General features: G+C 37.8%; 1 protein-coding gene across 1 annotated transcript; it reads left to right on the top strand.

Moving 5' to 3' along the window:
• Positions 1-2,275: 2,275 nt before the first annotated feature.
• On the top strand, positions 2,276-23,775 carry HERPUD2 (HERPUD family member 2). Its single transcript, XM_065628326.1, has 9 exons — positions 2,276-2,389; positions 2,614-2,939; positions 8,686-8,763; positions 12,060-12,173; positions 14,259-14,416; positions 20,127-20,249; positions 20,584-20,907; positions 22,236-22,350; positions 22,687-23,775. The coding sequence occupies exons 2-9, from the start codon at positions 2,793-2,795 to the stop codon at positions 22,846-22,848; spliced, it is 1,221 nt and encodes a 406-aa protein (XP_065484398.1). The 5' UTR covers positions 2,276-2,389; positions 2,614-2,792; the 3' UTR covers positions 22,849-23,775.
• The last annotated feature ends 787 nt before the right edge of the window (positions 23,776-24,562 follow it).

Raw genomic sequence — 24,562 nt, 5'->3', positions numbered from 1 at the left:
CTCTCAAATTTGGTACCTGTTGTAGACATTTCAAGAGTCAGAACATGATCCCTCAGTCTTTCCTAACATTTTCATGCCCGAGTTCCTTTATTAAAAAAAAAAAAAAAAAAAAGAGTTTCGGCATTCTTAAAGATGATTTGCCATAATTTTTCCTCTCAACTACACAGATGTCACAGACAATACAAGCATGCAAAAGATTACCGCAGATTTGTCAAGGTATGTCAAGTCAAACAAGTATTAAAAATAACAACATCATTCCTTGCATGTTTAAACATCACTTGGCCTCTTGGTGTGGTACTTTGATACTTCCAAATGTATATTCATAAAATGTTTTCTGGAATGTAAACTAATGTCTATTTTTACCAGGTTTTAATTTTTAGTCCTAAAATGAGATCGCTCCAAGTGTAATTCTGGCCCCCGAGGGCCCCTGCACAGCATAGGGATCTGCTCATAGAGCCGGCACCACATGCAGCTTCTAAAATGACACCACAGAACAGATCTCATTGTTTTCAGGTTGTGACTCAGGGTATTTCTTGGCCATCTCAAGTCTGCAGTTTTTTGTACTAACTAATGGGTGTGCTATAGAAATAGTATGTGCACACAGACAGCCAACTTGTAAAACAATGAAACTGCAACCATCCTAAATGCAAAGTTTAAAACTTACCACTTGCTTTGATTTCTGTGTATTAATCCTTGCAAGTGCTCGTCTAGCTGATCCATTTTGTTGTGTCACTCTGTGTAGAAATATTTGCCTAGTGCTTGGAAATTCTATTCTAGCAAATTCCTTGGAATTCTCAAGTTACATGGCCTGGTAAAAACAGCATGTTCAGAATTTCAAGTGCAAATAATTGTTCTTATATAACAAGGGAGGGACCTGGAAAACTGAAATGTCAAATATTACATTTGAAGGTGTTGTCAAGCACCAGTTGTTCACTTTGATAAGCTACCTCAAGGACAACAGGTGCTCTGGAAACACAAGAGGTCCCATGCTCCAACGCAAAGTTTGCAAAGGAGGGGTTGTAGAGGAAAATAATTTTAAGTCATTAAACATAAAAACTATTTTATCTGCTTTTGCAAATTATTACATTAGCTGTTGTCTGTGTCCAGGTTTTATTTAAAAGGAAAAATTAGGTGCAGAGTGCTAATGATAATCCTTCAGGCCCTTATCTTTCCCTTCAGATGCTGGAGCTTGTTAGGGTCATCTCTTTATTAGCAAACCTTTCCACATCTCACTCCTTGTTCATACTGCAGAGCCTAATGAAATGTATGATTCTTTGGCATTAAAACAACACTATCTACTTGAAAAATCAAAACTGTCTGAAACTCTTGTGCCTTTTGTAGTTACATGCAGCATTTGAAGACTGGAGGAAATAGAAGGAAAGCACTGTTTCTTGGTTCTTTTCAAGAGACAAAGTATTTTTTTATAAGCAGTTTACTGTTTTTGTCATGTTAATGAGGCCAACTTTTACTACACAGATCTTTAGCAGAAGTATCATGAACTCAACTCTTCCCTTATTCATTGTCATTTTATCCCTCAAACTTGCAGGTTCTCCTTCAAAGGATTTTCTTCTCAGCAAGTGAAAATCTCTTAAGATGATCAGAAGTTTACAAGGCCAACCGAGGACTTCAGTGAGACATAAGGCAAATCTCTTCCTATGACTCCATTCTGGTTATAAAATAGTATTTCCTGCCCCCACAAAGATATTGGGGATAAATACACTGCGATGTTCCCACACTGTGGTGATGGAGGCAAGTCGCACAACAAGTAATAAAGTTTTAATTCTGCTGCTAAGAAGCATTTAACCTTTTTAGCCTGGAGACTGTCCTGTGAAGCAGCATCACGACAGATGGAGCCGGCGGACACTCCACATCCTGTACCACGGGCCTCCCTCCACGGCCACAAAACCGACGCCTGGCGAGGCCGCCCCGCCTGCGCTTCCGCCGGGGCTCTGCTCTCCACACGCACCGCACCGCCCCGCCGCCAAGTGCCATTTCAAACCGCCCGAGCCCCGCCCCGCCAACACAGCTTGCCCCTCCCTTTCTTCGCCACGGCCCCGGCAAACCGCCGGAGGAGCCGTCCGAGTCGCTGAGGTAAAGCCGCCCCGCCGAGCCGCGCGCCCCACGCCCCAACCGCCGCCGCGGCTCCGCCCCCCACGCTGCCCGCCGGGAGGCGGAGCGCCGCGCGCGTGCGCCGAGCGCCACGCCCACCCCCGCACACGGGCGCCACCTAGCGGCCCCTGCGGGGAGCCGCGGAGGGAGGTGGGTCGCTGCTGCTGCTGCTGCCGCCGCCGCCGCGCTTCCGGTCTCCATTTTACGCCAACGACAGCGGGCCGGAGGTTGAGGCGGTGCCGTGGGCAGAGGGGCCCAGCCTGGGCGGGCGCTTTAGCGGGTACCGGGCTGTGCCGTCTCTTTTCCTTCTCCGTGGGTGCGGGCGTAGAGGGAGGGGGCCCACCCTGGAGTGGTGGGGGGGGGCTGCGGGTGCCGGGGGGGTGAGGGTGCGTCCGTTGGCCGCGCGCCAGCCCCGTCGCTGTGGTTACCGGCGGGAGGGGGTGCCTGTGTGTGACGCGCTGAGCCGCCCCTCTCTCTGCTTGCTCCCCCCGGCTCGGCGGGCAGACCCGGGCCGCTGCCGCCGCCCTGCCCGCGGTGTGAGCGCCAGGACGGGGATGGGCTCCCTCAGCTTCCCCGGGAAGTTCGCCCCTTGACGCTGAACCGCCCGGAGCGCCCAGAGACTCAAGCGGCTTCGTCTCCCTGAGGAGAAGAGAGGCGCAGGGCCGGGCGCCCCTGCCAGCAGCATGGACCAAAGCGTCGTGGATCACCCGGTGACCCTCATCATCAAGGCCCCCAACCAGAAATACACCGACCAGACCATTAACTGCTTTCTGGAGTGGACTGTGGGCAAGCTAAAATCTCACCTGTCTAACGTCTACCCCAGTAAGCCGGTGAGTTGTTGGTCAGCCCCTCTTTCTTCATCTTGTCGGTAGGTCTGGCATTGCAGTCTGGCATCTGGACAGTCGATCGAGACTTTCTTTAGGTTCTCTGCAAGATAAACAAGGAACAGCCCTACTGCCAAAAAGCTGTCCGAGTAAAGGCAGCGGCTGGGTCTCTGCTTTCAGGGAAGTTGGCAATAGAAATAGCTGCTCTTTTATATGGTTTAAGAAGATCGCAATATACCATCCGAAAAGGTGGTATTGCTGAAGACACTAATGCTTCATTTAACTTCTTTAGGCACTAGAATTTAGGTAGCTCAGTTAACTTGATTTAAGGCCAATTTCGGTAAATGTAAGAGTTCTGTCAAAGTAATTACACTACTTAAGTGATATCGCTAGAGTTACTATGATCAAGTAAATTTGCTGAGGTGTGGAGCAGGTAGTTGTTTATTCGTAATATTATTTGAAACATGCAGTTGAACAATCTCCAGAATTATTTTGGTTTTTCCTCCCTCTGCGAAAAGCCTTTTTTTTTCATGAGGTCATGCTGAAAACTCTTCCCTCAACTCTCACATAAGTTTGGAGAACATCTGTGACTGTATTTTGAAAGTTAATGTAACAGCTTATATGTTTTTGTCCTCTGAGGAAAATACGGTTTATTTCTAAATACTTCTAAGTTGTAAATTTGGCAATTAAAAAGAGGCTATGAGGAAACATATAGCTAATAATAGAAAGATAATATCGTACCTGTTTAGAATTGCACTCATACAGAACAGTATGTTTGAAAATTTGTTCCAGAAAACTGTATAAAGGGAGTGACTTAGCCCCCATGTTGCAGCAGCATGTAGGGCCTAGACCTCGGTGTAGAAAACATCAAAGATTGTGTCTATGTTGTAAATAATCAGCTAGTTCAGTGGAATTATTGGCATGGTTGATTACTTTTTTTCTTGGGGAAAATAAAAAGGCAAAATAGTGGCTTTGTGACTCAAAGGGGGTTTCAGCCTGTTGGAGAAAGCTGAAGAAAAGCAATAAACAGCTTAGGCTGCGTTACTGGTACATTGCGATCTGCTAAGCAGTATTTGAGAGTTTGTGGATTTAGTTATTGCTCTGAGGAATTCACTGCTGAGAGAGCCTGTCTGCTGGGAAAGAAATATATTACTTCAGCTGATTGCTGCTTCCTCTTCACTAGAATCTCCTCCTGTGACGTATTTGTGTTTAAACACTAGTTTTCTGACTCATCCTATAATCTTGCTAAACTGGGCTTTTAGAAGGAATCCTAAATCAACAAGAGGTTTTTGTGTTGCATTGTAGGTTTTAACCAGTAGTACGATACTATAGTTTGGTTTCCTGGAACATCTTTCTTCTGTTGAAAATTGATTCTTCAACATGCTTCTTATTATGTATGATATATATATATCTCACTGTAGATGAATAGTTCAGAATCTCCAAATTGTTCTAGGTTAAAGAATGGGGAGATTCTTTAATAAATATCATCTCAGTAATTCCAATTTAGTTTGGATTTACTGTATTTGCAATTAAACTAGTAACTGAACACACTTTTAGTTCATAGAACCTTTCAAGTTAAAGTAATAACATGGGGGAGAGAATGTGGCTTAATAAGACATCTCCTATATATAGGAGATGTTGAAAAGTGTATTTTTGGCTTAGTATGTTTTTGATGTTGAGTGTTACTGCTTTTTTCAAAGTTAAGTCTTTATGCTTTTAGAAGCTTTTTTCCTCCTTCTTTTCCCCTTTTTTTTTCTTTCCTTTTTAAACCAGATCAATGTCAAAAGCTTGTTGATTAAATTTCTACATTCCCTGAATGTGATAGACCCTGGAAATAACTTCTATTACAATGCTATTTTAAGAGTGCAAGAGTACATCAACACAGATGCTCTATACAGGTATTGCAGTGTTCTGGGAAGTGAGGGGTGTAAAATAGAAATCAGCTGCTATCATGCCTATACATAGTCTCAAATTTTCACTTGTGACTTTTGCCTCATTCTCCTATATACATCTGTAAATAAGTTGGTAAAGTGATGGTAACTGTAAATGTTGTCCTTAAATTTACAATTTATTAAGAGTATATTTTCAGAAAATGAGATGGTTAAAATAGGCAAACAAGAAGTTAGGCCTTGAGGCAGTGGTGTTTGTGATTCTTCTGGATTAATTTGTGTAAATGACTTGGCTAAACATGTGCAAATTCCAAGTATAGGCAAATTTAAGTTGGTTTAGTTGTTATTAAGGTTGGTATACTTATTAAAGTCACTGAATAAGCTAAATGGGTTTAAAAAAGTGTTAAATTGTTTTGTGAGTCTACACTAAGGTTCACATTAAAATATTTTTTTCTCTCTCACCGGACCAATTTTTCATAGCTAGAGTATACAATTACAGTATCTCAAAATTACATCTTTATTTAAGAAAACTTGGAAAATCAGCCCGTATGTTTCAGTCTGGCAGATCTCATTCAGTGCATTAACTGCTGCATTGATTACACCTGTAAATGTTAATTTAAAACTGCTGTTTCTCTTTCCCTTTAGTACCTGTCATCTAGCACATACTTTGGCCATGGTTCTAACCAAATGTGGTTGTTTGGAGTTTTCCTGTGGAAGAACAAGAGAGGCTGAGTGACCAAAATACTGAATATCTCGTAGCTGAAACAGGATAGCTCAGAGACTGCCTGTTTCTGTAGGAAGTTGCTGCTTTAGCTTAGATTTGATGGTTTTAGTAATGTGCTGGGAATAGCTAACTTGGACTAAGCATTGCAGAAGGAGTCTTGCTTCAGAAATGGAAGAAAAGAACCCGCTGACTGACGAATTCTTGGCTTTACATAGCTTTTGGATTATGTCCTGAAAACTGTCTTCCACCTCGCTTCTAAACTTAAGGTTCTGGAATCATTATATCTAATGGTATATACTTGCTTCTGAAAATGGGGATACTCTATGTATTTTTATTAAAGTCTTTTTTTTGCTACCAGTGAGCATGCTGCTCCTTGAAGCAGGAGGTGTGGTAGTGGACCTCCTCTGGCAGAGGATGGGTTGAATGACTGTTCCATTTACTTTGGCATTTATGAATTACTGTGTTTTCGTGTTTGTCACCTCTTCTTCCATCTGCGTTTAAAAACAAACAAACCCATGCAACAAGCCAACACATTTCAGGATTCCAGGGTGGCTTTCACCTTGAGAATCACAAGTAGTAATCCTGTAGTGCACAGTTAGGTATTTAAGTTACGCAGGGAGGAGTAGGGGCTTTGAGACCTCATCTTCCCCCATTAATTTCTCTAGCTTAATATGTATAGCAGTAGTCAGCATACGTGTAACCTTTTCTTTTGTGGTTTTGTAGGGAGCTGAAATGCGTTACTGAAGGCTCTGTAGTAGTTAGCTTTGAGGGGTCATTTTAATCTAGCAGTTTCTTCTCTGTGAAGTAGTAATATTAAAAAATAATTGGTACTACATATATCATGTTTGAGAAAGTACTTAATTAGATGGGGTTGAGGGGAGGTTCATATTTAAGATATTGAAGAGAAGAATCTGAATTTGACAATGTAGACAGCTGTATTATGAGTGGGACAGGGAAAACAGAACTCCATTGCCATGTTGGATGATAGTACAAAGATTTGGAGTTTGAGTTTGTTGTTGTGTTTTGCTTGTTTTGTTTTACCTGCTTATTTCTTCTAGTTAATCTCCAGATAATCTATATCAGGACCCAGGAGCAAGATTTCTGAGACTTTTATTTTGGCTCCACTGGTCATTCTAAAGCATGAAGTTTTAATTTGTGGGAAGTCAACGTTTTCTTTACATGCTGCAAATTCTAGTTTTTCTAAGGCGGCTTTTCCCAAATACAGAATGCAAGTAAACTTATATTGTGTTAGCAGACTGTTACAGCTTGAAAGGAGCAACCGAAATGGAATAGCTCAAAAGAAATCAGTTTAACGTGAGCGATGGCATTTTTTGTTGTGATTTTAAACATAAATAGAAACAATACAACATGACGTTGAATTCATTGTAGTGTTTTAGCCATTGGAGCTCCAAATACTTCCCTGTGTTGTGAGACTTACAAAATACTGTAGTGTGTCACTAATTAAAAATACAGAAAAATGCAGAAAAATATAGAAAATTATTTTTCAGTAGAAGTGATAAACAGTTCTATACTATATGTGTCAGGTTATGCACTTATTTTTTAAAGTCATGCATTTAATAATGAACAGCTAGTATTAATTTGGGGGAAAAAAGTTAAAGCAGAAGCCTCTCAGATTTAATGTGTATTTTTTGTAATTATTTGCTTAGAATGTCTATTTTTTTTTTTTCTAGTGATATGACCAGATTTTTTCAGAGAAAATACAAGTTCTGCAACTTTTCTATGTTCTTTTGAGTTATAGGCAATCTGTAAAAGGCAATTGCATGAAAAAAAAAAAAATCCCAAACCTTCTGTGAAGGCTTTTTAATCACAGAGATCCGGATCTCAGGTATTTGTGTCTCAGTATTAGCATGAATAAGACTGTAGAGTGGGCAACAGAAGGCTGGGAGTGAAAGAAGCGACGTGTAAGACCAGCTATTTCATGATGAGGAAATTCTTCAAATATTTCATGTTGATAATGCATGTCCCACTGGTGTTAGGCTTGATTTCTTCATATAGCATTTGCTTGTGTTAGCACTTTCTTTCAAGTGGAAAAATGCTGTTGTATTAATTTAGGATGCAAGCAGAAGTTAAACTGAACTGATGTATTCTGTTGTATTTTAAATATTCATATATATTAACAGAATTTTAAGGAGCTTTTTTTTTTTTGAAAAAAGGGAGCTATATATACACATAGTTACAGCATGTTAGTGACTTGCTAGTATTAAGATTTTAAAACTCTTACAGCATAAACTGAATGAGTAGGGTTGAGGTTTTTGCTTGTGTTCTTTAGATGAGTAAACTGTCTCTTGCTTTACTGTACTGGACATCTTACTGTAGATAGGTACCCCAGATAATTTCCTTTTAAAAAGAATTTTGTCATTATCTCTTCCATGTAGAATAGTTATATACTATTGATAATAGCTTTTAATTTGGAGTGGGTTTTTTGTGGGTTTTTGTTGTTGTTGTTTGGTTGTTTGTGTTTTGTTTTGTTTTTCTTTTAAAAAAAACCCCATTGTTTGCATTACTAAGATATTTTAAACAGTGATAGTGTAACAACAGGCAAAAAAGCTTACCAAAGTTTGAAGGCAACCTTAAAAAAATCCCTATGATGCTTCATGCTTTTAAATGCTTTCCTCCTTGCTTCCTCTTGTGAATTTTTTTTTTTTTGAGGGGGAGGGATGTGTATGGGGCAGGGACTAATAAAAGAGATTCCCTGTTGAAAAAGGATGTATTTTGTGTCCTTCTTCATATTTTAATTATCATTCCATCATTTTACTATTTTTGGGTTTGCTTTCTGTTGTTTTTCTCTACCTCAGCCACTTTTCTGTCTACTTTTTCAGCAAGTGCTTGGGTAGGGGAGCAGGGTAACGAGCAGATCTTAAAAGAAAGGAATTTTTGAATATACTTGCTAGTTTTCTTGAGCAGCGTTTGCCAGCTAAGTGTTGTTAATAGTTATGGCACTCTTGCTGAGTCTCCAGAATTATTTTGTAAGTTGGACTTGCAAAGGCTCTAAAATGTTTTAAATGCTGTCTGTTGGTGGTTGTAATTAAAAGGGGTTTTGTTGTCTGCAAATGTTATCTCCAGCTGTGTATCTGTACAGCAGCAAAAAGCTAAATTCCTTTCTTGTCCCATCTCCTAGTCTACAAAGGATCAGAGACTGGTGTATTCTGGCAGACTGCTTCCTGATCATCTGCAGCTGAAAGATGTTCTCAGAAAAGTAAGCTTCATATCAACACAATATGATATTTGATCAGAATCCCTTTTTGGGAAGCGGGAATTTAGATTTGTTGTTTAGCTTCAAATTTTCATTGTTATATTGAGAGATGTAACCGTATAACATTGATATGTTCAGGAAAATGTGTTTTCAAGTATCCCTAGTACGTAGGATTGTGATATTTGCAGATTGAGACATGTTTCCAGTTGGTGGGAGAGCAAGTAGGCCATGGAAATCTCAAGCAAGTGGTGTGGTGTAGAGTGACTTCTTTGGAGAGTTCACACTATAGCCTAAATGGGATCATTTAATGAATTTGTGTTGATTTGGGACGTCATTTCATTTCTTGTAGATACTTAAATCCAAGAACTTACATTAAAAATGGCACTTGTGTAAGCAAATTAAGGGTGATATGTTTATATGCAAAACCAGAATTCTAAATTCCTGGATGGTTTTGCTGGGAAAGCTGTTTGTTCTGGTTTATTCGTCAGCTATTAACTGTTCCAATGCTATTTGAAAATTTGTTGGTTCTTGCATTTTTTTTTCCTTTATTCTGCTGGTTTATTTTGGAGAAAGTAATTTTGCTAGTCAAACTTTGGATTCTTCAGTCAGCATTTAAATTGAATCCGAATCCTGAATACACATGACATCTGATGTAGGAAATCTTGAAATACTCACTTGGTTCTCAAATTGGTTCAAATAGTTTGTATTGCTACCAAGTAATAGAGACTTCCTTAAGTTAGTGAAATTCTTAAAATGAATAGAAAGAACAAGATATTTAGAGCAGTTTGTCAAGAACTTTGCTTCAGTTTCGATGGTAACACAAAACATAGTGCATTAGGTTGATTAGTCTTTAAAGTCCTTGTAAACAGATCAGGTTTCATCAATAGCAAGTATTTGGAAAATACTTTAGGTCATTAAACAATTACACAGTTTTTAATCCTACAAAATAGGTAAACTCTAATACAGTACCTGAGTATTGGTAATGATAATTTTTTTGTAAAGTATTAAGGTAAAAAACGATGTACAGACTACAAAAGTGGGTTACAATTTAGTATGGCGGAAAGTCTCTAAAGGAGAATAATGCTTTGGTGAAAGTGGGCAACTGAACTTTTGTATTAACTATGGAGAAACTGATGCAGAGGAAACTTGAGTATTGCTTGAGTAGACTAACACTCTGTTACTTTATGAATTCATTCTGAAAAAGATTTTTATTAAATTGGATTTAACTGCTTACCAAAAAATGATTGAAATTTACTGTTTATAGGTTTACTAGAAAACGGGAGCTGGACTATTGCCAACCAGCATATGTCCTGTACCATTTAAAAGTTCACGAGAATGGTTACATAACTTACCTCAAAGCTTAGTTTTGCTTGTTAAGGACAAAATGAAGTCTGAATCCCTTAAATTCACTCGGCCTGCTTACAGCAGACTAGTTTTAGGAAACACAATTTCAGAGCTTTCTTATGTGCTAGAGGAGAAACTTTGCCTAACTAATGTCTTCCTTCACTATGCAGCGGCTATATTTGACTTTAAAGGCATTTTAGTAGCTATAGGCCTTGGGTTTAGTCAAAGAAATTTAGTGAATTTAGAAACATCAGTCTTAAGCACAAAGTTAAAAATTTGTGTTGGAAGAAGAGGTAGTTTTCTTGTGCTCAAGCTTTTAAGAGCTTTTGGAAAAAAGGTATGATTACTCTTACGTTCATTCTCATTCTCTGCCATATTCTTCCTACTTGATTAGCTATAAATTCCTAATGTTATCTGAGGTTTTACTAAATCTCTGAATTTAGTTTTGTGATACTTGCTCTTTGATACTGAGCAGTGCCATTGCACTGGTATAAAATACCTTGAGGCTGGAAGTTGTGGCACTCTTCAAGCATAGTGATGTCCAACATGTTATGTGTAAATAGTAATATATTACAATAAACTGTCACATTGAATAAAGCTGTATACTGTAAGTTTACATGTAAAATGCCTCACTTCCTTTGCCTTTCTGAGTGGCATAAGTTCTTATAAAAAAAGAAGCTAACTAGTTTAGGTTAAAGGCTTTTGATGTGGTTAGAATGCTGATCACCTGCGTTCAGTGCTCTCTGATCATTGCTTACTATCACCAGCTAGTAAGAAATTAATGTAATAATGAGACTGTGCTTGAGGCTAGAAACCGATACATGTGTGGGAATTTAAATGAACATAGATGTGGATAGGCTATGCTAGTAGTAATGCATAATGGTATATAAAAGCAGTTATGCAGTTTTCTTTATTCCTAAAGATTAAAACTTAAAAATGGCCAAACCTCTGTTTTAACTTTTTTTAAGAGTTTAAAAAAACCTCCAAACCTGGTATTTCTAAATGTCATATCATTAAAAACTGCAGCTTGACTGCACCACACTGGTTTCAGAAGAGGGCAGAGGGGCTTTTTGTTGCTTTTCTTGTTTAAAATTTGGTTACTAAGGAAGCTGTAGTGTGCAATTTAAATACAGTCATAGGTGTTCCTGTTGCTATGGCCACGCACACTTCAGGCACACTGATATAGTGGGCTGTTTTCATTTGGTACGGTGAAATAGCTTCAGATCGAAGTTGTTATGGCATCCACGTTGGGGGAGGGAGCACATTCATGAATAATTGGTGTGTGCTGATGACTTGCATGCTGGCATGGCTTCAAGCAGTGCCATTCATTTGCTTCCTCACTTTCAAATTTTAGGAATATGCAAGTCCCATCTAACGCTTCAAATAGCATTGCCTGAGTGTGGAATATATGCAGGGGTTCTTCAGTCGGGCATCTGCAGGTCAGGCTTGAGCCAAGCTTAGACTGGAGTGAGGTGGAGGCGATGGCTGATGCATTTTTCTCATCTTGGTTGGCTTGCGGCATTCCAGTGCCTACATTTTTCATTTACCCTGATGTCTTTACTGAATAACACTCTTTGTTAGATCTCAATGTAAATGTAAGCATTCTTAACTTTAGGGAAATCGAGTCCTGTAAAGGGTTTGAGATTTTTCCAAGATCAAAGATAAAGCTTATGGTATCCTTTCCCATGTTTCTCTATATGGTCTTCCACTGGTTCTGCTATACTGCAGTTCTAGGGAAAACTAGGGGTAAGTGAATGTTCAATATGTTATTGTGGACAGCTGCTAAGAAAACAGTTGTGAAACAATAAGACTTCTCTTGTGTTAGGCTCAAGTTTTGCTTTATGGGTTCTTTACTGATTGCAAATGCAACTTTGAAAGTTGATTTTTGTAGACTTTTTTGCTTGTAAATTTCTCAAATATTGTTGCTTTAGCTCTTCAATTTCTTTAATTTTTAGCAAGATGAATATCATATGGTTCATCTGGTATGTACTTCCCGGACACCCCCAAGTTCTCCAAAACCCAGCACCAGTAGAGAAGGTCACGGAGCTTCAACCTCCAGCAGTAGCTCAGTGAGTTATTTTTTATACACAGGACATGATTTTCTTGTGCACTGAGGAAGCATTCCAGGAATATCTCTTTAATTTTTAAAATTTGACTGTATAATAGTGTTGTGAAAGTAGATCATGCCACATAATCAGGTCTAATTGTTTAAGCATGTCACTTTGTTTAAATAAAGATTACCTCTTTTCAAATTGTAACACAATTATATTTATTAGATTATAAAGCACTACTTTTTCTAAGCTATTCTTTATTTTAACACTCTTTATTAAAAAGTACATTTTCTTTCCATATCCTCATACCTTTGGCAGAAATTGAGCAGTATATTCAGATTTGGGGTGAAAAGAAAAAGGTTCTGATTTATTTTGTGAATATTTGTACCGCTGAAGAGAGAGCAGTCAAATTAGTGCCCTTGTTGAGACAGACAGATGGAGCTTGGCCAGTGTTCATTCTGCTTGACAGGAATTGGCCAGTGCTTATGTAGTAGCTTTGAAGTAGCCATAGTGTCTGTAAGACAGTGAAAAGTAGAAAGCGTTCTTAGTGTTTTATTAGTTAAGCTGTTCATAGAATTCTTGTTTGAGTTGTTTTGAGTCTTCTCCTCTTCATACCCGCCAAAGATGATGATCTTTGGCTGTGCTGTGTTTCAACAGAAGGGCAGTTAATATTTCTCTTGATGACTTGGTTGTTGTCACTGTCATTCTTTTGTCTTTTTCCGGAGCTGGCAGTATTGTTAAGTGACCTTTGAAGGTTAGTCAGAAAGGAATGTACATGATACCATTCTAGGTACTTCTCATCTGTGGTGTGTTAATTATCAGCATATGGGAAATACCCTTCCAGTAATAAGCTGTGTGTCTTCATTCTTCCATCAACAGGGTACTGTTTCTGACTGCTATGTGACAGTCAGAAATATGAACAGTTTAAACACGAGTAGAGTGTGGACAGTGGTTGCATTGTCTTTTCAAAGGCTATATTTATATCTCTTTTTACAAGCAGGACACAGGGGCTTGCTTTGCGATTGTTTTATTGCTATGTAGATGAGCTGTAAATGTCTTATTTAGATGACTATATTAATGACTGCTTAAAGCAGTCAGTGTGCATCGTGTTAAGTTCATAATACTTTAAAGGAAACAACCTAAACCCAAAGCTTGAATGGCCTTTGTTCTTCCATTTGTTTTTTATTTTTATTTCACCCTCACTGTCTGGTGGTAAATTTTTCTTGTTTTCCTTTGTAGGGCAAATGTGGTATGGATGTCTTAAGTAATTGCAGCTCCTCACTTCCTGAGTTGTCAAAGTTGAAGAGGATTTTCTACTGAGTAAACATTACAATAATGCTTAGCAACAGGATTTGGGGATCTATTAAAACTAAAATCATGCAACTTAATGGCCAAATTGCGGTCTTGTTATGGTGACACATAATCTAGGAGAGCTAGATGTTATCCTGTTTCCAGAGTTTAGTACTGATCTTGGAAAGCATTGAAGATCTGCCACACTAGTTTTAGGAGTGTTTGTGGGAACCTAAGTAGTTCCTCGCCATTTCCCTGTTCCCACCCCCTACCCACTCCCAGCACTGAGCACAGCAATTTGGATTGGGCAGCTGGCACAGTGAAGAGGAGGAGGATGAGTAGAAGGGGAAACTGAAGGCAAGAATACAGGAGTGGTATTTTAAGTCACTGCAGGCGCTATTGTCTCTAAATATAAAGTTGTAACCTGAGCTTGTAGTTACTTTTGTTAATGGTAGCCACTAGAAATTTTTTTTTTTTTTTGCTACTAAATATTCTTTGGGTTAAGCTTTAGTTTGGTTCAGCTTTTGAAACTTTGATTCCCAGTGGCTTTTGGTTTTCTTTGGGACCTATCAAGCACTGAATCTTTCTGAAAACTTCACTTTTTTTTTTAATGGGCACCTGAGTGCAATTTTGAATTTCTGTTTTTACTAAAGGCTTGCCAGAACCAATAAAATGCCGGAAGACTTGCCTGGTGCTTATATTTTCGATAAAATTTGTGACAAAACATTAAAGCAAATAGTTTTTTAAGACATAGTGGTAAATCTTGTAACTGTGGCAAAAAGATCCCCAACCTCAATTTTATTTATTTTTAAGAGTGCGGACCATTCTGCATCAACTGCTGCCTCACCTACAAACCAAGAAGCTTCATCTACATCGTTGAACACTAGTGCAGATGGAGTGAGGCATCGTAACCTTCCACAAGCACAAAGCAATCCTATACCAAGCCACCAGTTCCCTTATTTAATGCAAGGGTGAGTTTGAAGGAATCATCAGCTCTTTGATATTCTTTGAAGTACTTTAAATGTTCAGTTAAAATTATGTTTCTTTCACAGTCTGCAAAATGATTTGGCTAGTTCATCTTGAAGCATAAGTCACATTTAGAAATATTTTAATATGAACATTAATGTTTTTAGCCAGCAGTCAATCAAAGAGTAAGTGTTCTTGGGGCTCCCCTTCAGGCGTATTTTTTTTCTCCTTCATGCTTTCTGTTGATAAGTGCAGCTGTAATATTTATTTTATCAGCTACATTACTAATTACACCCACCAGATAATTGCTTCCGGTTGCTTTTTCTAGTCCTTTATTGTTATCATCAACACTATATTCTCACCAGAATATGATGATTCTTAGTTTTCGACATGTGAGAGATGTAACTCTTCACTGTTTAGATTCAACTGTAGAAATGATATGCAGGTGTTTTGAGTATGTGTAAGTGGTTGTGTATCTGCAACAGAATTTTTACGTATTTTCATACATACCCATGAAATGTAACTAGTGTATATTTCTAGATCAAACCTGTTATTATGTGACTTTCAAGATTGTCTTTTTTTTTTTTTTTTTTTTTTTAGCTTAAAAAAGCAGCTATAGGAATTTTTAAGCCACGTGACCTTTGCAGCTTCTTAAACTTTTTTTGTTTTCTTCCAAGGGGAAAAGAGGGGGATAGTGCATTCTGAGATGATAGCTGTCATTTCCTCAGGGAGTGCTTTAAAGATTTTTTTTTTGTTTGTTTTTGTTTTCTTTCTGACAAGATGTTCTCCCACTACTGTGTAGACTGGAGAATGTAGAAACAAAAAAACCCCCAAAACCCCCCCAAACCCCCCCAAAAAAACAAAACAAAAAAACCCCACAAACAAAAAAAGAAAACCACCCACAACCTATGAACCTGCTAACAGTAACAGTTGTTTCTGTCACTGGAAGGAAAAGGGATGTGAAGAACTGTTGCAAATTTATTTAATTTCAGTTCAACTTACTTACTCTGTTGTTAGAGTTAACCTAGACTTTACTAGTCTTACTAATTTTCACCCTGAATGCCTTCAAGTCCTTTTAATTGTTTATCTGAAATGTATTGTCTACTGGGAAGAAACTGCCTTTTCAGTGGGTGGAGCACTTATATTGTTCTGACCACATGTGCGTCTGTAGAAATGGTTATACTTGCCTTTATGACAAAGTTGGTGACGTTAGGTTGACTGTCAAGACTGCTGTTTGGTGTAATATAAATTCATTCCAGAAGCGATTTCTTGTGTAAATTACTGATCTGTAAGAAGTTTAATAGTTTTCTAATTAGCTTTTCATGTAAGCATACCCTGAGAGTGAGTTTTTCATCAGTGTGCATGGCGAACTGAATAGCCTATGGACTTCAGAAAGGCAAAAGAACTGTTGTTCGGTCTTTAAACTGAATTAATTCAATTAAAATACAGTGGGAGGAATCAGTTTGGAAGACATTACTGTGTTTGAAAAAAAAGGATAACTGAAAAAATAGTAAGTCTATGTCTGCATTAGCCAGTAATGTAGATTGAGAGGAGTGGATCTGTAGACTGAAAGAGGTGCTGAGAACCCAACATCAACGCTGTTCGTATTTCAGGATTTTCTGTCTTATTTGGACTATCTCTAGTTTGGTCACCTGGAATAGGTGCCTGTTTGTGGCTGAAGAGCATTAGCAGTGCACCTAAATCACATCTTTCAATTTAGTGAAACCCAAAAGGAATCTGGCTTGTGATCCAAGAGCATTCTGTGGTGCAAACAGAACTGTAATAAGAGGAGGTAACTAGAGATTTGCTTCAGAAGTGCAGTACTGACCTGAAAAGAAGGACCAAATCAACAAACGCTAAATAATCTTAGGACTTTTTTGTAGAAGTAATTTAATTGAACGCTATCAGAATTTAAGGTAGGTCTTTGCTGCAGACTGCTGGACACTGGCTGTGCTCTGTTCCAAATAGTTATTGCCAGTGCCTGCTGTAGTTTGCTGTTGTCTTAAAAACCCTTTTTAGTGCTTTCAGTAATCTTGTCAGATGCATCTGTTTTTGCTTCAGGGCACTGCTATTTGTATTCCAGCAATAAGAAATGCCTTCTGTTTTTTAGCTGCTTTCTTAAACATCATTTGGGGTGATGAGATCTAGCTTTAATGTAATTTATACACAGACTGAGACTTGTTAGGAACAATGAGGATTTGTAGCTGAAATTTGTGTTGCCTTTGTGGATTTTTCTTACTGTTTCATGACCAAACACTCTTATTCTAGCTGCATGGTGAACTATAGGCTCTACTGGTAGGGAAAGGTCTCCAAATATTTGAAAAACTATGTGATGGTCAGTTTTCTTGGGCATTTTGTCACAGTTTCATTACTAAAGTAATTTGTACAAATTAGTGACATGAACAATAAGTGATTAAATGATGGTTTTGATGGTTTTCCAGTTCCTTGTACAAAGCTTCAGTGTGTGAGTTGAATACCCCTTGGGAAAACAGTTAACTCAGATTGTTAAAATATTACAGAGAAAGCAATTTAAAACTTTCTGTTGCTTTTTCAGTTTCTGTAATGCTGTTTCCTAAAAAACTAGACTTGAGGTGGGACTGGGCAAGTAGTTTATATATCTACCAAGTCAATTTGTTGCTGTGCAGAGCAAGGACAGCGTTGTCTGCTCCTGTGGACACAGTTGTGGATCAGGGCCCCACTGTGCTGCGCAGGTACAAATAGAACAGATGGGCTCAGTCCTGAGATGGCTTACGTTTTGGATTGTAGAGTACTTGGGAGCAGTAAAGGGACAAGAAACATCAAGGCTGGGAGATTATTTGTCAAGTGTGGGCAGCTCATCTGTGAAATGTTTTCACATTGTGTATGTAGTAATGTTTGAAAGCGAACAACAAAATTGCATACTGACAGCATGCTGTATGTTCAAGGACATAAATACCTTGCTTCATGAGTAGCCTTTACTTGCTCTGTATTTTTCTTTTAAACTAGCAAATAATGTAGCAGAGCAGGGGTGTCAATTTCATTTTCACCAGGGGCCACAACAGCCTCTTGGTTGCCTTCAAAGGGCCGAATGTTATTTTAAGACTGTATAAATGTAGGAGTAGTTGCATTTATAGTCCTAAAATTACATTCAATATCCTCTACTACACCCCTGTAGTAGAGGATATTGAAATATCACTTCAAGTTGATATCCCAGGCTCCTATAAGAATAACACTAAGTGGCACGTTTTTGTGGGTCAGGGTCATTAAACAAATGCAGTTTTTGTCAGTCATGCAGATGACAGAGATTGAGCTTTTCTGAATATAGAGTTTTATTTTTCCCTTAGTGGTGAGCAGTATCTTCATGATGAGACCAGCTAAGTAGCCTGACCTTACCCTCAAATTGAATCCCAGTTACTTCATTTGAGGTGTGTTTTGTAGACTAAAAGAAGTAATTCTGAGATTTCCAGCTACTTAAAGAGTGACATACCTCTCTTTTCAGAATATTCTCAATCTGCCTGTACTATTTGAGCCTTAAAAACTGGATTTTTTTTTTTTTTTTTACTTATCTAACTGTTCTTCTACTCTCTGCTCTGCTTTGTTCTCCAATCTTGGAATGTGCTTGTCTATCCAATTTGCTTCTCTGCTTGTGCCGTTGCTGCCTTTCTTTTGAAATATTCTGCTTCCTGCCTCTCTTTGCTCTTTTTGGAGAAAGATGAAGAGAAATCACATGTTACTTTCCTTTTTCTTCTAACAGCAAGCTACCTTGCTTTGCTGAGAAAAGCCTCTTCCTTTGAAGAGGTTCTTCTCACTGAGATACATTACACTGTGTTTAGAGTTGTTCGTGAATTTCAAAAGCTGACTTAATACCCTAGCAGCTGTAATAGCTGTATAAGTGACATCATCTACCTCATTCTGATTTTTGGTGAGCAAACAAAATACTGCTGAGCTAGTTGGCGTTCTAAGTTAGAAGCCAGTTCTTGAATATTGATGTCTACTTTTTGTCGTGTGAGGTAGAGCTTGTTAGCCCAAGGCCTCTCAACTTAGTTTTAGAGAAGAATCACCCTAAAATCTGTAACTGATGAGAAAAATAAGTAGTGAATTCCTGCAGAACTTACTCAGGCAAGTTGGGTAGCACTGCTTTTGGTGGCTGAGCTGGAGAAATAGATGTGATTGAACAGTGAATGGTTGTGCCTGTTCGCATCCTTATGTGATACTATAACTGCTTGAAATTGAGATATTTCTCAGTGATTTGTCACAGTGTATTACTTAACGACACCCATGTGGAATGTTTGAATCATCTATATATTTTGAGGGTCAAATGTTTGTATGGGGTTCAGTGTTTTGTGAATTTTGAAGGAGTCTTATTTCTAAAAGTGTTTGCCAGTTCAGGGGATAGAAAAACACATTCTTAAAGCTTGCAGCCGTAAAGATAAAAGCATGATTGATGTTTTTCAATAGCAGCTTGACAGCTTTGCTATTCCAGCATGTTAATTATGTATAAGAAAGCAGCATCAGCAGGGCTGCCAGTTCACCCTTGCCATTTGTGAAAGAAACCTGAAGTATTACCTATGATTATCTCAGTTTGTATGTGGTATCAGGAAAGCAGCTTTTGCTTTTTTTTTTTCCCCAAACTATTGTCAAAACAGGTTATGACTAAATACAAACATAGCAAACAGTTTCAGCAGAGGTCATGGTGTTGTATAGCAGACTCTTGTCCAGAATTATAGTGAAATACTTATTCATGTGTAAGATGGAAAAAAGATTTTAATGTCTTCCTCCCATCTTTCTGTCTGGGCATGTCTTGCATATCTGAATGCCTGGTAGACTAATGAAATCTCTTGGTGATATCTTTGCAGGGAGTGCCTTACTTAGGGAACAGGTGTAGTCTGCAGTACACTTACAGCAGTCTCAGCTTTTGCTGCCTGCAGTCTGAATAAACTTTTCTTCATGCTTTATACTCTCATGCTGTCCTGAAAGATGTCCTGGTTTACTACAGTTCACTGCATCAAAATCTTTGGGGAAAGAGTTGGAAATCTTGCCAAAACATGCTATATGCTCTAGGAGGTAAGAGAGGCTAAGAAGTTTAAAAGCAGACAAAACCAAACCTAAAACTTATGTATAGGAGCATTATATCTATTGCATGTGAACTGGAGTTAAAAACCCATAGGGACAAGAATCACTTATGCTCAAAATATTAAGGGGGGAGGGAAAGTAAAACATTTACAGTGTTCTTAGTTATGTTCTTCAGAAGCCGTATCTGAAAGATTAGTTTGTCCTTGCTCATGCTCATTTTTTCATGACTTTGATCACAGTAGTATTACAGGTATTGCTTTTAAGAGACAGTTATAGAATCCAGTAAGTTTTCCCTTTACAGGTCCTGCAGCACCTTTAAGGGTGACCTTTGAACTTAAAAGTAATTGTATACAATTGTGTACACAATTTTGAAAAATTTTCCGTGTGGTTTTGTCTCAGAGATGCAGATGCCAGACATCTAAGTACAAAAACATAAATCTTCTTTCTATAGAAATAACTTTGGTTATTGATTTATTGTATGAAAATGTAGTGCTTTATTGTAATGGGTGGGATGATCTTATTACATGGTATTTCAGTGTTATTTCAGTGCATTATTTTAGGGGGACAAATGAAGAATGCTACTTTAATTGTTTTTTTAATATTGGTGAGTTTTATAAATGTGGCATTTAGAAAGTGAATATTTTTCTTTAAATCCTTTTATAGCAATATAGGCAACCAATTTCCAGGTCAAGGTGTTCCTGCTGGATTTTCTACGTATCCTGCATTCAGTCCCTTACAGATGATCTGGTGGCAACAAATGTATGCACGTCAGTACTACATGCAATAGTAAGTCTGCATTATCTTAGGTAGTACTGAGTTACACTAATGAAAGGAAGTTATTAAAAACTTAAATGTCGTTTGCAGGATCAAAATGTCTGTGCCTATTTTGTCTGGCAGTGCTGTCTCCACCCTGTTTTGTCCAGCAAATCATAAAGTTAATTTTGGGATTGGAATGAAATTGCTGTATTAATAAGTAAAGATTTAAGGGAAAATGAAGTGGTTTTTGACATGTATTACATCTGAAACTTTGTTTTTATTAGTGTAGAAAACAAGACTAGAATAGGCTTAGAAGTTATGAGGCATGTGTTTTGACAAAGTAATTTTATGTTTCAATTTTTAGCCAAGCTGCTGTTTCAGCCCAAGTGACTTCCAGCACTGAGCCAGGGAGATCTACAGTTGCCCAGGCTGTAAATTCAGAACATGCTCCTGCAAATGAGGCTGCAGCAGCACAAAATGTAGCCGTCCAGGAGAACAGGCCTGTAAACCCGAATATTCAGATGAATGCACAGGGTGGCCCAGTAGTGAACGAGGAGGACTTCAACCGGGACTGGCTGGACTGGATGTACACGTTCTCCAGAGCAGCAATTCTTCTGAGCATTGTATACTTCTATTCTTCCTTCAGTCGATTTGTCATGGTAATGGGAGCCATGCTGCTGGTTTATTTGTGAGTACAACAGTTGAGTACAGCTGCAGACTTGATACGTGGAGTATGGTGACAGTGTCTAATCCATTTAAACTCTGAAAATTTATCCAAATAAAAGTTTAAAGAAAAGGTTTAAAAAGTTTAGGTAGTGCTCATGTACAGGGAAAAAAAAATTCAAACAAGCAGGGAAGCTGATATAAAAAAAGAACTCTCAAAACATTTTTACAGCAAGTTGGATACCACTTATTCCTGCAACACAGTGCTATTAAATGTTAGTGATATGAACAGATCAGTATTGTAGAAATGTAGAATTTTGTGGTAGAATTTTAGAAAGTGGGGGTGAGAGGAAGGAAATTCCTGTAGGTCAAGTGTATGTTTGCATCAACTTAAACTTTTGGTGCTTGGATGTGAAAGGAAAATTGTAGAGCTAAATTCTTATTTCAAAAATAACTTATGGCCTTTGTGCAGTAAATTGTGTTTGGCAGAGTTGAGGTAGTTTTACTGTAATGGTGGGTACTAGATCTGATAGAATTGCAGGGACTTAAAAATTTTTTAATGATTTATCGTAAAGACATAAACCTGAATCTGTTTTATCAAGAAATATCAGTACTGTTGCCATCACTTCCCTTATATATGAAAATACCTTAGCGATGTAAATAGAAGTGGAAAACTAAGTGATCCTTGATATTTCGGACTGATGCGATTGAGAGTTTCCTGACATGGTAGTCTGCATCCTCACAAGGACTGTTCTGTTTCTCATGCAGATGTGATAGCTGAAATCAGAATATAGACACTTGAAGATGTTAAGTGAGGCTTATTTAATTTACAATGGTAATGTGGTTCAAGCCATAGCTGAAGTTTAAGTTCTTTTTTTCCACAGAAAATCAGCTTTATGAAAATTAAGTCTGCCTTTGAAAATTAAAATAAGTACTTTAAAAATGTGGAGAAGACCCAAAAATATTCTACATATTTAATCACCTTATCATGGTAAATTATTCATCTTCTGGAACAGAGAGCTGTGAACAGCACTTCTGAAACTTAACAGGTCTTAGCAAGACCCTTCTTAATCCAGACATCAAAGAATAACTATTTGGTGTATAACAGTAGGAGTAGTTACATTTATGCAGTCCTAGAATTACATTTGGCCCTTTGAAGGCAACCGCAAGGCTGATGTGGCCCCCGATGAAAATGACACTCCTGATCTATAAGTAAGACATGCAGAAAAATACATGTAGCTTCATTCATTTGAGAGTACTTGAAGAATTTATTGCAGTAGTTAGCTGTACCAGAAAAAAAATTTTTATTCCTTTCAAAAGAGAGGGTTTCAACTGTTTCATTTTCTTATGTAGACACCAAGCTGGATGGTTCCCCTTTAGGCAAGAGGGAGGCCAACAACAGGCAGCCAATAATGTGGAAGTGAACCATGATGGACAACATGCAAATAACCCTGATCTTGAGGAGATGGTAAGAGCAGACATGTTTTTTGAGACTCGTAGGTATTATATTTCCAAGTATACTGTAATGTCTGGACAGAAAGTCAGCCTTTGTGAAGTGTAGTTGATTTAAACAAAAAGCTTTCAGTATTGTCGTCAGCATTGTGCTAACTGCTTAAATTCTGTATTTTTTCCACTCTGACAATTACTAATTGTCTCTACTTCAATCACAGACTTTCTTCATGCTAGTTATTCTTCAGGAGTTTGCTCTGAGAGAAGTTACTTAATGTAGGAAGATACTGCTGTTTACCTTATGTCAGAGCTCTGAAAGGAAGCATTTGAATTGCTTCAATTTCTGTTTTTAAAGGAACGACTTATGGATGATGGGATTGATGAAGACAGCGGAGAAGATGGAGGTGAAGATGCCAATACAGAGCAGCAGCCTGGATTCATGGCTTCTGCTTGGTCCTTTATCACAACCTTCTTCACATCACTCATCCCTGAAGGGCCTCCACAGGTTGGCAATTGAAGTGGAAAAGGAACTGTTAGGCAGCCTCGGTAGCCACACGTAGAAGTGGAGCAGGTTCTAGAGAGTGTTTTAAATACAGTGCAATTTCTGGAAATTTATAATGTTATCTTTTTGATCATGGTGTACAAAAATGTGTATTTTTTTTTTTTCTTTTGGCTTTCTCATGCATTGAGTATTTTAAGCACAAGTGGACTACTAAATGCTTTCTTTAAGATTCTTCTTTTTCTGAAGAATAAAATGTAAAGATACTGGTCTTCCATGTTCTATTTTAATTTCAAATGTGTATTATACTGAAGCAAAAAGCTTGGACTTAATCTGCACCATTACCTCTTTAAAGAGCTGTTAAAAATATGAATGTTGATGGGCCTTTCCAAATGCTATCTGTTCATCTGAATAACTTTAATGTATCTTGTGTTAATTTTATGCAGGGTATAAATTATCACTTGAGATTTGGAGTTTGTAATATCATTCCTGGAAGAACATTGTAAACACAAGGATTACTTGTTAATGGCATGTTGTCTTCATGCCACATAATACTAAGCCTTTTCTCACATGTTTAGAAAACGAAAAGCTTTTTCTTGAGGCTATGCTGAATGAAGTTGATTAAAATTGGAGATGTTTGACAGCTCTTCAAAGACAATTGACAGTTATGGAATAAACCTTAAATGTTTGATACATACAGTACTTTTTAAGAAAAATATAGCTGTACTGGGGAAAAACATGTACATTAGTTTTTTTAATAAAAACTGTTACAGTAACTCTTTTGGATGTTTATATGCATATTTGAATGCAAACAACTAGTGCATCATTAAGGATGAAGATATGATTGATTTGAGAGTGAAATAAAGTTATCATGGTGGCATTACTGATATTGACTAAAGTAGTATGTTTGTAGCAGTGCATACACAATTATGCGTATGATCTCGACAGCAGGATATCTGTATTCTTAAACTTAGCCTAATTAAAACTGAGAAAAGGAAAATGGTACGTGAGCTAATCACACAGTGCTGCTGTCAATTTGGTTTTTTCTGTAGATTTCAATCATAGTCAACAAGTTTCATTTCTGTTCCTAATTATGAAGTTATCTTGTGTTTTCTAACTTAAAAATGGCTGCAAAGATTCTGTTATACTACAACCAAAAGAAAGCTTATCCAATTTTCTAATTTTCAAGTATAGGGCAAAGCTCTTACACAGGTCTGAACAAGTGAGAAATAAGGGTTTACTTTTCCTTGCTGATGTCAAACTGCTGAAGCTATGCAGTGAAGTTTTAAAGCTTAAAAATTTTTCTGTGGGTTTATACTCTCTAACATTTGTCAGGATATCCAGGCCTTATTTGGAGTTGACTTTGAATTGGAAAAATAAGTTTGAAGAATTATTTTAATTGAAACAGCTTAAATAGAATATTTGAGTTACAAAATAATCCTCATTTACAAATCTGTCGAGGAGAAATCAAAATGCAAGTCTTACAAGCATCAATTATTTTATTTGCTGTATAGGCAGCAATGATGAATAAATCATGTGTAATTATCATGTTTTACTCCCATGTTACTATGGAGAGCTGCTCTCAATTTAAGTTCTTTACTACATAAAATGTGTATAATTGTCCAAGAAATTTTACCATTTTGATTTGGTAGATGGATCTAACTTGACTAATTTTTAAGAACAATTACAGAAAGATTTTTAAAGGAATGGTGCAGAGTGACAGTCTTGGAAG

This window comes from Caloenas nicobarica, chromosome 2, assembly GCF_036013445.1.
Source record: "Caloenas nicobarica isolate bCalNic1 chromosome 2, bCalNic1.hap1, whole genome shotgun sequence".
NCBI classification, from domain to species: domain Eukaryota; kingdom Metazoa; phylum Chordata; class Aves; order Columbiformes; family Columbidae; genus Caloenas; species Caloenas nicobarica.
Note: the sequence above shows the minus strand (reverse complement) of the source record. Positions and strands in the feature narration are given on the sequence as shown.